Raw genomic sequence first — 12,317 nt, forward strand, 5'->3', positions numbered from 1 at the left:
ATTTCATTTTCTCTTAATAAAATATAACATTATTTAAATCCATAGTTGTAATTCATGAAACCTATTAGAGGTGTGCAAAAAGCTCCAATTCACTTGAGTGAATTCGAGTACCCGAATATTTCGAGTACTCGATTGAATACGAGCTTTTAAATTACTAAAAAAAAACTAACAATAAGTAGAAAATTTCGAATTTATGGGATATACTGATTACAGAAAATCGTGAGGTGTTAAAATAAGTAACTTACTAACTAAACCAACGCAACGTAACTAACGTATTACCTAACGTAACTAACTGAACTAAAGTAACTAACATAACTGACGTATTTAAAGTAACTAAGTAAACTAACTTAACTAATTAACTACACCAACGTAACTGACGTGTTACTTAATGTATCTAATGTAACTATCTAAACTAACGTAAGTAACATAAACCTAACGTAACTAACAAACTAACTTTATTGTTAGTTACATTATTTATGTTAGTTTAATTAGTTAGTTTTGTTTGTTGCATTAGATACGTTAGTAATGTTACTTACGTTAGTTTAGTTAGTCACGTAGTTACGTTAGATAATACGTTAGTTATTTTACTTAGTAAGTTAGTTATTTTAACACCTCACGATTTTCTGTAATCAGTATATCCCATAAATTCGAAATTTTCAACTTATTAAAATTTTTTTAGTAATTAAGTTCGAATCTAATCAAGTACTCAAAAAGTTCGAGTACCCGAAAAATTCAAACTTTTTATGAGGCTCGACTCGACTCGAACTGATTTGGCTCGGCTTGGCTCAAAAATACTCGATCGAGCTTCGAGCTTTTTTTTTTGCACACCTCTAAAACCTACATTTATTTATTTATTAAACCAATATTTATTCTTTACAGAACTCATAATTTATCAATAATAAGTCATACTTAAGATGGGAATAAGACGAATTTTAATATTTAAAAAATAAAATTGTTCCGTCTTGAAAAAATCAAGTGACCGGATTTACCCCGGTCCCCCCTACGCTTTCTGCTTACATGGGACTGCACCCAAAAACTCTGATTCGTTGTTTCTGTTAACTTTCACATATTTTCTCTATGTGTTCACATATTCAGATTAGATCGTTCTCTGCGATTACTAACCTCTTGAATGCGGATGATGAAGATTTTCGTCATTTCGGACTTTTCCCAGACTGTCGCAAAAACGTCAATCTAATTCTTCGCTTAGACTAATTGAGCCAACAATTTATATTAACATAAAGGAAACCATTTGTAGAAAATCTAATGTGATCAAAATATGTCATTTTTTAAAACAATTGATTCAAAAATAAATTGAGGTTTTTAAAAAAAGTAGTTTGACGATTCTCTTAAAATCTTTCAAACGTGCCTGTATGTGATCTAAAACGTTTATTCTCGAAAAAAAAATAAATAACCTTGACTTTATTCGGTGAACTTAAAATTACAGACAATAAATACAAAAAGGAAATAAAATGATCAGTGGATGAAGGAAAGTATTAAAGTAATATTTAAAATAGTTATATCTGAAGGATTGTTTATATTTTATATATATACCTATTCCTTTTTTGTTGCGAAAAATATACATACATAAAAGTTAAAGCAGTTCAAATATCACTATAACTTAAAGATTTCTTAATAAGATTTCCAGACTAAGAACTTGAATAAAAATTTAATTATTAAACAAAATTCTATTCTCCTATCAGGTTTTTAAGTTCAAGGAAAATTTCAACACTTTCTAAACAATAATATTTAAAATTTCGAGAATTAATTAATTCAGCATAGAATGCATTTTTAAATTTCAATAGTAGCATAGTACTATTCATCAATTTCATAAAACAAATGAAAGTTATTTTAAAAGATATTCCTTTCTTCATTAGTTTATATATATATATACTTTTTTAATTTTCTGGATTTCATATAGATTGATGATAGTCATCATCTACCAATGTTTGTTACCAAGATCTTCTTACCTACTAGTGTTAAAAAAGAAATTAAAAGTTTTCCACGTTGCATGGGTTAAAAAATAATTAATCAAAAGAAATAAGTTCAGCAATATCGAGTTTCTGCTCCTCCTTTTGTTGCATATTCTCTGTCGGTTGAGGCTTAGCCAACGGGTTGAAGTTGATCGGTTGATTTGCTGTGGTTGCTGGGAATGGAACCGAAGGCCCTGAGGCGACAGGTCTCTCCATAGCAGAAGCTTGATGTGGCAGCTGAGCAGAGTGGTTAGGTCCCAAATTTCGAGTTTCAATATTGATGTTCAGTGCATGTTGCTCCATTGCACTGCCGTGAGACACAGAAGGCCCTTGCTGCTGAATGGTCGCGTGGTGTCCCATTGGGTTGGATGGGTCATGCACAGATGTTGATATTTGTCCGCCGACTTGTGGGCCAGTTTGACAAGAAGCCATTTGACTTTGAGTGTCTTGTGACTGCAATCCCTGGGCCTGCATCACGTGTAGAGGAAGCCTCTGGGGCAAGGAACCGTGGATTGGAATTCCTTGTTGAGGTTGAGACCTCATGTGACCGAGGTTGTTTTGAAGGTTGGCGTTCAGCACTACGCCTGAAGGGTTGGGTGCTTGTAATGGAGGTACAGAATTGCCACTTATTTGCGATATCTGGAAACAGTTTCGCATCTATAACATTGTGCATCATAGTATGAGAAGATAACATTCTTTAAACAATTTGAGAACAGAGAGAAAGCTATTCCTTAAGTAAAATTATGTCTTTGGATAGTTGTAATCGTAACAAATTACCATGGAAGGTCCAGAAATCGTAACGTGCCCAAGATTTTCTCTGCCCTGCATGGAAAAATCAGCCGGCATTTGCTGCTGCTCTTGGCTATTATTTGAACCGATTGGTAATCCGTAATTCTTTATTGGATAACCTCCCGCTGGAGGCTGACCATAACCGTAAACATTCTGGTGAGTTGCAGGTGTCGAGTTGTAGTTACATCCTGGATTCATGTACTGAACTTGATGCACTGGAGAATTTTGAGAAGGCGGTCCAATAAAATTCGGATGCGGCTGATAGACTCCTGCAAACAACAGACGGATAAACAAATTATCTCATTTGAATAGTGCAAATACCTTAATAATATCTTGATAATTATATTTTAATACCCAAAATATATTGCTGCTTTTGTTGTTCTTGTCTCATTTGCATTTCGCGTTCCTGTTCCTGAATTCGCTGAAGGGCCAGCTGACGTTGATATTGCAAGTATTCCTGTTTCTTTTTTCGCATAATTTCTAATTTATGAGCCATTTGCAGTTGTCTTTGTCTCTCAGCTTCTTCAGCTTCCCTTCTTAACTTTTCTCTGTGTTCTTCCCGCAGTGCATCTAAAGCAAGTCGAGATTCCTTGATTTGAGCAACCTTATCCTGCAATCCTTCGTAATACACTCTTTTGTCGTCCTGCTCTTGAATGTATCTCAGTAACCTTCAAATCAAACACAATTTAAAATAACAAGCTCCATTAAGACGGAAAATAACTATTTCTCACCTTGAGTGCATTGCTGTGATGTTCATGAACCAAGTTTGGACGGAGCTGTCATTAGCAATTGATCTTCCTCGAGAAGAGTTGCTTTTCATGCGATTCACAAAGATTTCCACTTGCGATTGTAAGGCATTTACAAACATTTCCATTTCTGTATCAACTTCGCCGTTTTGTTGTTTGACACTGATTATCTTTTGAGATGTATGAGTATTAATGTTAGGAGCAGATGGACTCGTAATGTTTATTCTAGAGCTATGATCATCTGTTGCTATTTGCTTCTGTTCCCAATATTGCCGATTTAAATATTTTGCCAGTTCCGGATATAATTCATCATCATCTGCGACTCCAACCGAACTTGTGCCCTACATTTTTTCAAACATTATTATATTACCATTTTTTCCATAAAAATTTGTTAAAAGCTTACAGTTTGATTACAAATTAATAAAATTGACTCATTAAAAGCGAAATTTCAGTAAATAAAAATATAGATCAACCAACCGGAGATGGTGGTGGTGGTGAATATGTTACTTTAGTAACTGTTACTGCATTTGTGCGTGAAGGACCAGTCGAATGTTTCTTTTCTTTTTCTTTATGCTCCGCTTCACTTTGGCTCAATGCTAAAGCCAATTGGAATTCCTCCTCTTCACGAAGTTCATCTTCTGTCTTTCGAGGTGGAACCTACAAATTAGTTAGTGCTAAATTTTAGATAAAGAGTTTTTTATTGTGTAACATTCCAAGTGATATATAAATATATTCAGGCTATTTGGGAAGAATAGATTTCTCAATTCCATTAACAATTTCCAAGTCGTATTCTGATTGGTTCAGGTCTGCACATTTGTGTACGCTACTGGAACTGGAAGGTGGAATTTTTCGCCGGGATTATCAAAAGTCCGTTAAATCGAGAATCGCTAAATGAGTTTCTGGTGTAAAAAGAAAAGTAAACTCCGTGCTCTTGACACGCAACTATCATCCACTATGAAGAATGACATAAGCCAATGGATTTTTTTGCCCCATTCTACCCTACATTAATCTATATTAGCAAAGATTACGCAAAGAGAGCTAAAGAAGAATGTCGACTTATAAAAGGATACTTAACAATTATTATGATTACCTGTACTTGCTGAGCTAACGAACTGTTAAGGTACTCTGCAGGAAGTTCTGCTTCCTTCGTTGATAATGCTGCAGGCCTGAAATACAAATTAAAACAAATCGACTAAATTTCATCCATTTGAGCCGAAGATATAAGCTTTCAAAGCATTCTCTGATGCATATTTGTTAGTTTTTCTACGTGTACTTCAAGGAAATGCATTTTTAGACATATTTATAATTTTAACTAATTGGAAATAGATGAATGCACAAATATGTGAAATTTAAAGGGCGCTTGTATCTTCAATGCGAGACAGCAGCATGCCCTGTCGCAAACTCACAAGGGCGTTAACTCCAAAAAGTGAGCTTCTTTTAAAAAAGACCATTTTGTCTATTTTATTTCCGGAAATAATTGCATATTTTTCAAAAAGTGGTTCAAAATTTTTATTTTTTTTATTGTTGGAAAATGTGGTTGCTAGATATGATAAGTCTAATCTTTCCACAATGGACCCTCTTCACGCTGACGTACACATATAAAGGTAAACAAGTTTGCATTTTAAATATAACTTACTTATGGAACTGCTCGTAGCAAGACTCGCAAACTCTGACTTCTTTTTCAAACCCAAATTTGGGAAGCGTTGAATTTTTACTTGAACATTGCTGACAAAATACTTGTCCACAAGCTCTGCAATGATGCTTGCGCTGAACCAGGGTAAAAGGTACTCGACAGCGATGACACATTGTTCCATCTGCCCACTCTGGAGCAGTGTCGGCACTGAACATGGCGTCACTTTCTTTCAACAGCGGAAATTTATGACCTTCTGCTCTCATAATATTCACCACGTCCTAAAATAAAACCATCTGTTATTTCTAATACGTAGCGCATTTAAGAAAACTTCTGATTACGACATACAACAAGTAAGTGAAATTCACTTCACTCAGCATACTCATGCTTTTGAAAATAAGAGAAGGATTTTAAATAATAGTACAATAGTACCTGAACAGCTCTATATTTAGGAGTTTTCCTAAAAGCATATGCCCAGGCTTGAATTAGTTCTAAGACTTTTACTTTAACTTCTTCATGTTGAGTGTTCTTTACAACATCCCACAACTGTTCCATGTACTGCTTTGTGCCAATTTCATCGTGAATTAAGCTGCCACAATTCTTAACACAAGATTCTAGAACCTATTGAATAATATATTATATTTAATACCCGTTACTAAAGCTAAACATTTCTTAGTGATGGACATATATTTTGTCACAATCAGTTTAAATTTTGTTAAGTGTGTAAAAAATGTTGACTTTATAAATGATGTTTTATTATTATAATTTAAACTAACTTGCAATCCAAAAAGAGCAATATGAGGATTTGGATTCACTATTTTCTTCTTTATTGCCGAAAGTACATATTTGGGCCTGTAATTAAAATACAATTTTTTTCAGTCAATATAAATGACATAAATGCAAAACTCATTGGAAATCGCCAATAAAATAATACCTATAAATAATAAATATAATAATAAACAGTGTCAAGGTGAAGCCCTTTGGCTGTCTTTCATTGAATGTTTTTTTAGCACCCTCTCCAAATTACTTGAAACTAAGTATAATCACCCAAATGCTGATAAGTTTCTTCACGACATGATTGAATACGAGCGTATGAGTTCCCAAAAAACCGATCGAATTAGAGCGTTATTCTGAACTTTGGATAATAAAATTTCATCCCTGGCGCTGAAAATAAGTTCATTTTATTTAAATGACTATGTTAATCATCAAAATGTCGTTTATTACACTGAAAAAAATATATTTATGGTACTGCCATAAATATAGCCAATCCTCACCGCATATTATATTTTGGTGGATATGGGACTGCCATACAGTATTGCTGTTTCAGCCATACGCAGTGTAGAACAGCCATCCATATGTATGTGAGAGACAGTAATATATGTGAAGAACACCAATACTGTATATGAAGAACAGAAATACAGTATTGCTGTTTCAGCTGTACGTCCTTACCATACGAGTATGACAAAATCGACAATATCATTTTTTTCAGTGTACTTATTTATTTGAAGAGTCTCATTTTCTACTTCGGATGCAAAAACAAAACTTGTTTATCTATAATTGTTTAAAAGATATAATTAAGTTTCAAGTAATTCGGCGAAGGTGCTCCGAAAACATTTTATTATTATTTATTGGACTCGACTCTATGAAAAATTACCCACATTAACGGTTTTTTAGAGGACACAAAATAAAATTTCTCTTTCAACTTTATTCAACAAATTTAACTATGTTTTTTTGTATTTTTAAATTTTATAAAAAACGTTTTTTTCACTTCTAATTGAACATCTTTTAGTCATGTTAGCCAAAGTTATTAACATTTTAAAAAATTAAAATTTTGAAAAAGTAGGTAAATTTTTGTGGTACAGTTCGTCTGTTCCAAACGCAATACACTGGAATGCTGATAGCTGATTATACGGAAACCGATTATTCAAAATGTGTTAGTATTAAAACGGGACAAGGAGAGAAGGGGAATTTATCTACTTAAAGTAGACATTTATAAGACACGGCAGCTTAACAAATAATTGTTTTAGTAAATGACTCTGAATATCGTAAAATATTGTGCTATTGAAACGTACTTACTGAGTATCTCCTTGTCTGACAAGATCACAAATCTGTATAATAGAAGGCCAATCTGGCTCTAGAAGTAGGTGACTAGTAGCCTTTTCTACAAAATAATTTAAATACATTTTTATATATTAATTATATAAGCGCTAAAATTGTTTATTGTGCAATTAACGGCAGTGAGTGATTTTTTCATTTTCAAGTCTACTGGTCAGATAGCACCAAGTTTTTTTTTTTTTTTTTTTTTAAATTAGCACTTATTACAAAGTAACAGTTTGAAAAAGAATTAAAGCAATATGATAAATTAGAAAAACCTTTATATGAAATATAGAGCTTGGAAATATTTAAAACTGATCCATTATTGCAAATTAATTTAAACCACTAAAAATAACACGTTAATTGTTTAATATCTGTTAAAATAACTGAAGAATTGCAAAAATGCTTTCGTTTGTCGATAATTGTACAAAGTTTTTGACAAATAGAATAACTACAATCTAAAAATGTTAAGACAAACAAGCAAAAATGAACTATAATAATCGTGAGAGTCTTTCATTACTTCTGTCTGTCCATTTTGAAGTTACCTATTCTTTTATCCTACCTATGCTTTTTATGAAACAAAAATTACCAACGTTGATTCTACGAAAAAATTTTTAAAAAATTTTCTCTAAAGATTTCAGATTACAAATTTTTCTTGTTTATTTTAAACCCAAGTAAACCGTCCAAACACTAAAATAAAAAAAAGTGGGGAAACAGAAGTTCTTATTTTTTTCTCAGGGAGCGTTCACAAATGATGTCACGTTTTTGGGGGTAGGGGGGGTCTCTACTAAACGTGACACAATGTATTTTTACATGTGAAATTGCATGAAATTTTACAAAAATCAGGATTTTCGTGAAACTTGGTGGGATCATAGTTCTATACAAGGTACTTCTTTTCTCAAAATTATTTTTAAAAAAATTCAAAATTGTAGATGATATGCCATTTCTAAAATAAAATTTTTCACAGAAATTCAATTATTTGAAAAAATTTAATAAAATTCTTCGTCACATTACAATTATTTTCAATTTTTTAATGAAATTTCTCGATAAAATTTAATTATTTTCAAAAAGTTTTAAAAAATTCTGAGAAATTCAATTATTTAAAAAAAAATGTGAATAAAATTCTTCACAGGAATTCAATTCTTTAAAAACATTCTTAACAAAAGTCGTTGCAAAAATTCAATTATTTTCATAAAAAACTTATCGCAGAATTTCAATTATTTTTTATACAATTTTAAATAAAATGAAAGAAAATTGCATTTATTCTAAAAAAATTTTTTAAAGTTCGCCGAAAAAATTCTAGTATTTTTAAAAATTTTTATAAAATTCTTCATAAAAATTCAATACTAAGAAATATTCAATTATTTAAAAAATTATTTATTTTTCTATTTAAATAATTAAATTCTTGAAAATTTTTCTGATAAATATTGATTAAAAATAAAATTTCACTTAAAATCTTAAATTATAATTGAATATTAAAAGCATTATAGCGTGAATTTTTAGAAATAATTGAATTTTGATAAGAGTTCCAATTAAAATTTTTGAAAATCTGAATTTATAGTTACAATATTCTTATGATATAAAATAATGATTTATCACTCTGTCATCTTAAATTTCTTCATGTTTTATAATCAGGGTGTCTAGCGAACCGGGAAAAACCCGGGAATTTTCTATTTATAGGGTATTTTTTGAATTATGTATATAAAAAATTATAATTTTTTTCAAAGCGTAATATAATAACACGGTCACAGCTCAAATCGTCAAGGGTAAATTGATAGTATGAAGCAGTAGTAAAAATAATAACTTAAATTTTATTTCAAACTAACTTTAGTACACGTTATATTATAAAAGTTAAAGGATTTTTACTATTATTATTTTTATATAACAATTTATAGGTATACAATACGTAACAGTGCACCAAACCGCAATTTTGGTATCAAAAATACTAAACAGTGAAAGAAATAATTTGAAATTTAGTAAAGTTAGATTAAAATTCTTGATATTTGATATTATTATACTAAATTCCATATTATTCCTTTCACTGTTTAGTATTCTTGATACCAAAATTTCGCCTTGTCGCATTTTTTCCCTAAATTGAGAAGCACTTTTACAAAATTTAATATAATTTTCTTTCCGTTTAGGAAAGGCAAAGATTTTACTTTTTAAAACTAAATATGGGGCATTCCATTTCAAAACGATCCTCCTTATAAACAATTGACATTGTAAGGCAATTTTTAAATCATTATTTCTTATATGTATTGAAGCCAAACTTTATTTACTATTAGTGGTTTTAAAACAAAAAAATTTCTCAACTTTATAATGGTAGACAATTTTTTTTTTTAAAATAATAGAATTTATGAAAAAAATTAAGTTTGAAAGATTAACTTTTTGAATATCTCAAAACACATCGCATCCGATTTTCTTGAAACTTATGTCAAAATAAAGCTTAAATATTCTAGTTTAATTCTATGTAAACATTATAATTAGCAATTCATGGTTTGAGAAATTAATTAAATTTTACAAGTATTTCAAAGGGTATAATGTATGTACCGAGCGGAATTTTTTTTCAAATTTTTCTACACTTCAACCTCTGACATCTTTGTAAAATTTAATAAATTTCTTAAATTCCCCTGAATTGACAATTATATTATAAAGTTGAGAGATTTTTATAAGTGAAATTTTGATATTCTATGTCAAGTTTTTAGAAATTATTGTATAACTTTAATCATTGTAATTTAATAAAAACAATATTTAATTACGTAAATAATGTTATTGATAAACATTTAAATATGTTTTTAAATCCTTTGTGAATATCTGGGAAAATTATTCAATAATCCGGGAAAAACCCGGGAATTTTAAATTGACGAATCGCTAGACACCCTGACAATAATATTCTCATAAGTTATTGAATTTCAGAAGGTTTCAATTTGAAAATCTTAAATCCTATAAAAAAATGTTAATGATTAAATATTTGTTTAAAAAAGAAGTTATTGATAAAATCGAATAATTTTACAATTAAAGAAATTCGTAAATAAATGTAATAGAACATTCTTTGGAGTGAATCAGACTATTCTTCAGGGTCAGGGAAAAAGTGAAAATTTTGTCTAGAAATCAGGGAAATGTCAGGGGAAAAAATTTAATTTTGTGGCAATCCTGTACATGTAAATACCACTGTAGTTAAGAAATAGTCAAGAAAAACGTTATCTCAAGTATACTACTATATTAAGGGATGGAAAAACTGAAAAAATCGTAGTAGATTCAATCAGTTGATAATCATATAACAACAAAAATCAACTTTTGGAAAATATTATGCAGGTTTTATTAGACCTGCAATTGACTGCAATTGACACAAAGGAAATTAACCATAAATAAAAAGTAACAAATATATCGACGTTCATTGAAATGTTCAAAACTTTAGGGACGTAAATTAGTAGTTGAATATTTATATATGTTTTAACAATTAAAACTTGATCTTGAATCACGCGGTGGATGGAATAAATGATTTTGAGGCGGTTTGTTCATCTAAAGAAATTAAACTTCTATCCTTCCGTCAAACATACGCATGAAAACAAAGCAATTCATTTATGAATTTCCATTATAGTAATTTCATCTCAAGAGACACTTCGATGTCTGTCAGCAAATATATTTAAAAAAAATATGTATTGGTAATTAGAAGTTTCAAAACTCTAAACATTTACTAAAGGATAAAAAAACAATGTTAACAACCAATTGAAAAGCTGCCTAATGATTAATCTTCAATTTGACCTCAAATTAGTGATAAGCAACCAGACACAGAAAAAGTTTGGACCACTATTACACCAACACAATGTACTGAATAACAAATGCGTAGTATACATGATACATAACGTATGTAAATGCAATTTACTAATTTACTTTTACAAAAAAAGAAGATTCTTTTCTAAATCAAATTTTTCTACTTCTACCTACTTCGTGATAGGCATTTTTTAATTCTTACGTGGCTTGCAGTCATTGATGTATGTTCACTTATTAATTTATTTATCTACTAGTATTGAACGTTTAAGGAGAAACGAAAATCTATATTGTGTTAAATGATTCATTCATTACAGATATTTCCATATCAGCAAGCATTTCTACAGATGTAAAAACATATTTAAAAAATGTCTTACCAAGTAATTTATCAAAACTTGAGGCAGGTCGAAACATTGTCTACGTTCCTAACAATACAGACTTCAATTTAAGCAAACACAGTAATTTTGATTTTATGTTAACCTACTAATTATTGGAAAAGTTGTTTCATCACATGACACTTGCTACACAATTTAATATTTATTTTTGCTAAAAAAGTTAAGCAAAGAAGTAGAAATTGTCAGATAAGTAACTGAAATACGTATAATCATTTAAGGGTGCATTTATACACCTCATTGATAGCGTGATACCGTTTTGCGTCGCGTTTTGTAACTAGGCCATGAGTGTGAGAGAGATGGAGATATATGTTGGCTCTATTTGCACTCATGGCCTAGTTACAAAACGCAACGCAAAACGCTGTCATGGGACTCCACCCTTAAGGCCTAAGCACAATAGGTTCACGAAAGTCGTTCGCGAACGCAAAGTATGAGTTAAAAAAGGACAGAGATATATTTGTGTCCTTGTCTATCTCATGCGTCTCGTTCGCGATCGACTTTCGCGAACCTATTGTGCGTTGGACTTTACACTTAGCTGTAATGCTGATTCCACACTTACCCAGCGCTCCGCTTTTCCGTGGCGCTTCGCGTGAGACAGAAAAAGATAGAGATAGCTGGGAAGTGTGGAATCAGCATAAAGGTGTTTCTACAAAAGCTTGCAAATGCATTTGACCGACTGTCCGGATTTTCGAAAGTCGTTCCGTTCGTGTCGTTTGCGAACCAACGAAATGTATGAGATAGAAAAGGACATAAATATATTTCTGTCCTTTTCTAACTCATGCTTTGTGTTCGCGAATGACTTTCGTGGACGTTCGCGAAGCAGCTGTGCGTTGACCTTTAGGGTGCGATCCCATGTATGCAGAATACGTCGACCGAAAGCAGAAAATCATGAGAGTGAAAAGAACAACAATATCTATCTATCTCT

General features: G+C 31.0%; 1 protein-coding gene across 2 annotated transcripts; it reads right to left on the reverse strand.

Moving 5' to 3' along the window:
- Positions 1 to 1,514: 1,514 nt before the first annotated feature.
- On the reverse strand, positions 1,515 to 11,593 carry LOC122507378 (hepatocyte growth factor-regulated tyrosine kinase substrate). 2 transcript variants are annotated; one of them, XM_043620047.1, is made up of 11 exons: positions 11,378 to 11,593; positions 7,212 to 7,296; positions 5,912 to 5,987; positions 5,568 to 5,756; positions 5,142 to 5,416; positions 4,596 to 4,671; positions 3,983 to 4,162; positions 3,491 to 3,846; positions 3,114 to 3,427; positions 2,748 to 3,028; positions 1,515 to 2,609 (listed from the first exon to the last, which is right to left on the reverse strand). In XM_043620047.1, the coding sequence occupies exons 1-11, from the start codon at positions 11,412 to 11,414 to the stop codon at positions 2,025 to 2,027; spliced, it is 2,454 nt and encodes an 817-aa protein (XP_043475982.1). In that variant the 5' UTR covers positions 11,415 to 11,593; the 3' UTR covers positions 1,515 to 2,024. The 2 variants fall into 2 exon arrangements, with proteins under 2 accessions (XP_043475982.1, XP_043475983.1); XM_043620048.1 differs by having other exon boundaries at positions 7,208 to 7,296; positions 11,378 to 11,592.
- Between the last annotated feature and the right edge of the window lie 724 nt (positions 11,594 to 12,317).

This window comes from Leptopilina heterotoma, unplaced genomic scaffold, assembly GCF_015476425.1.
Source record: "Leptopilina heterotoma isolate Lh14 unplaced genomic scaffold, ASM1547642v1 Lhet_47, whole genome shotgun sequence".
Classification (NCBI taxonomy): Eukaryota; Metazoa; Arthropoda; class Insecta; order Hymenoptera; family Figitidae; genus Leptopilina; species Leptopilina heterotoma.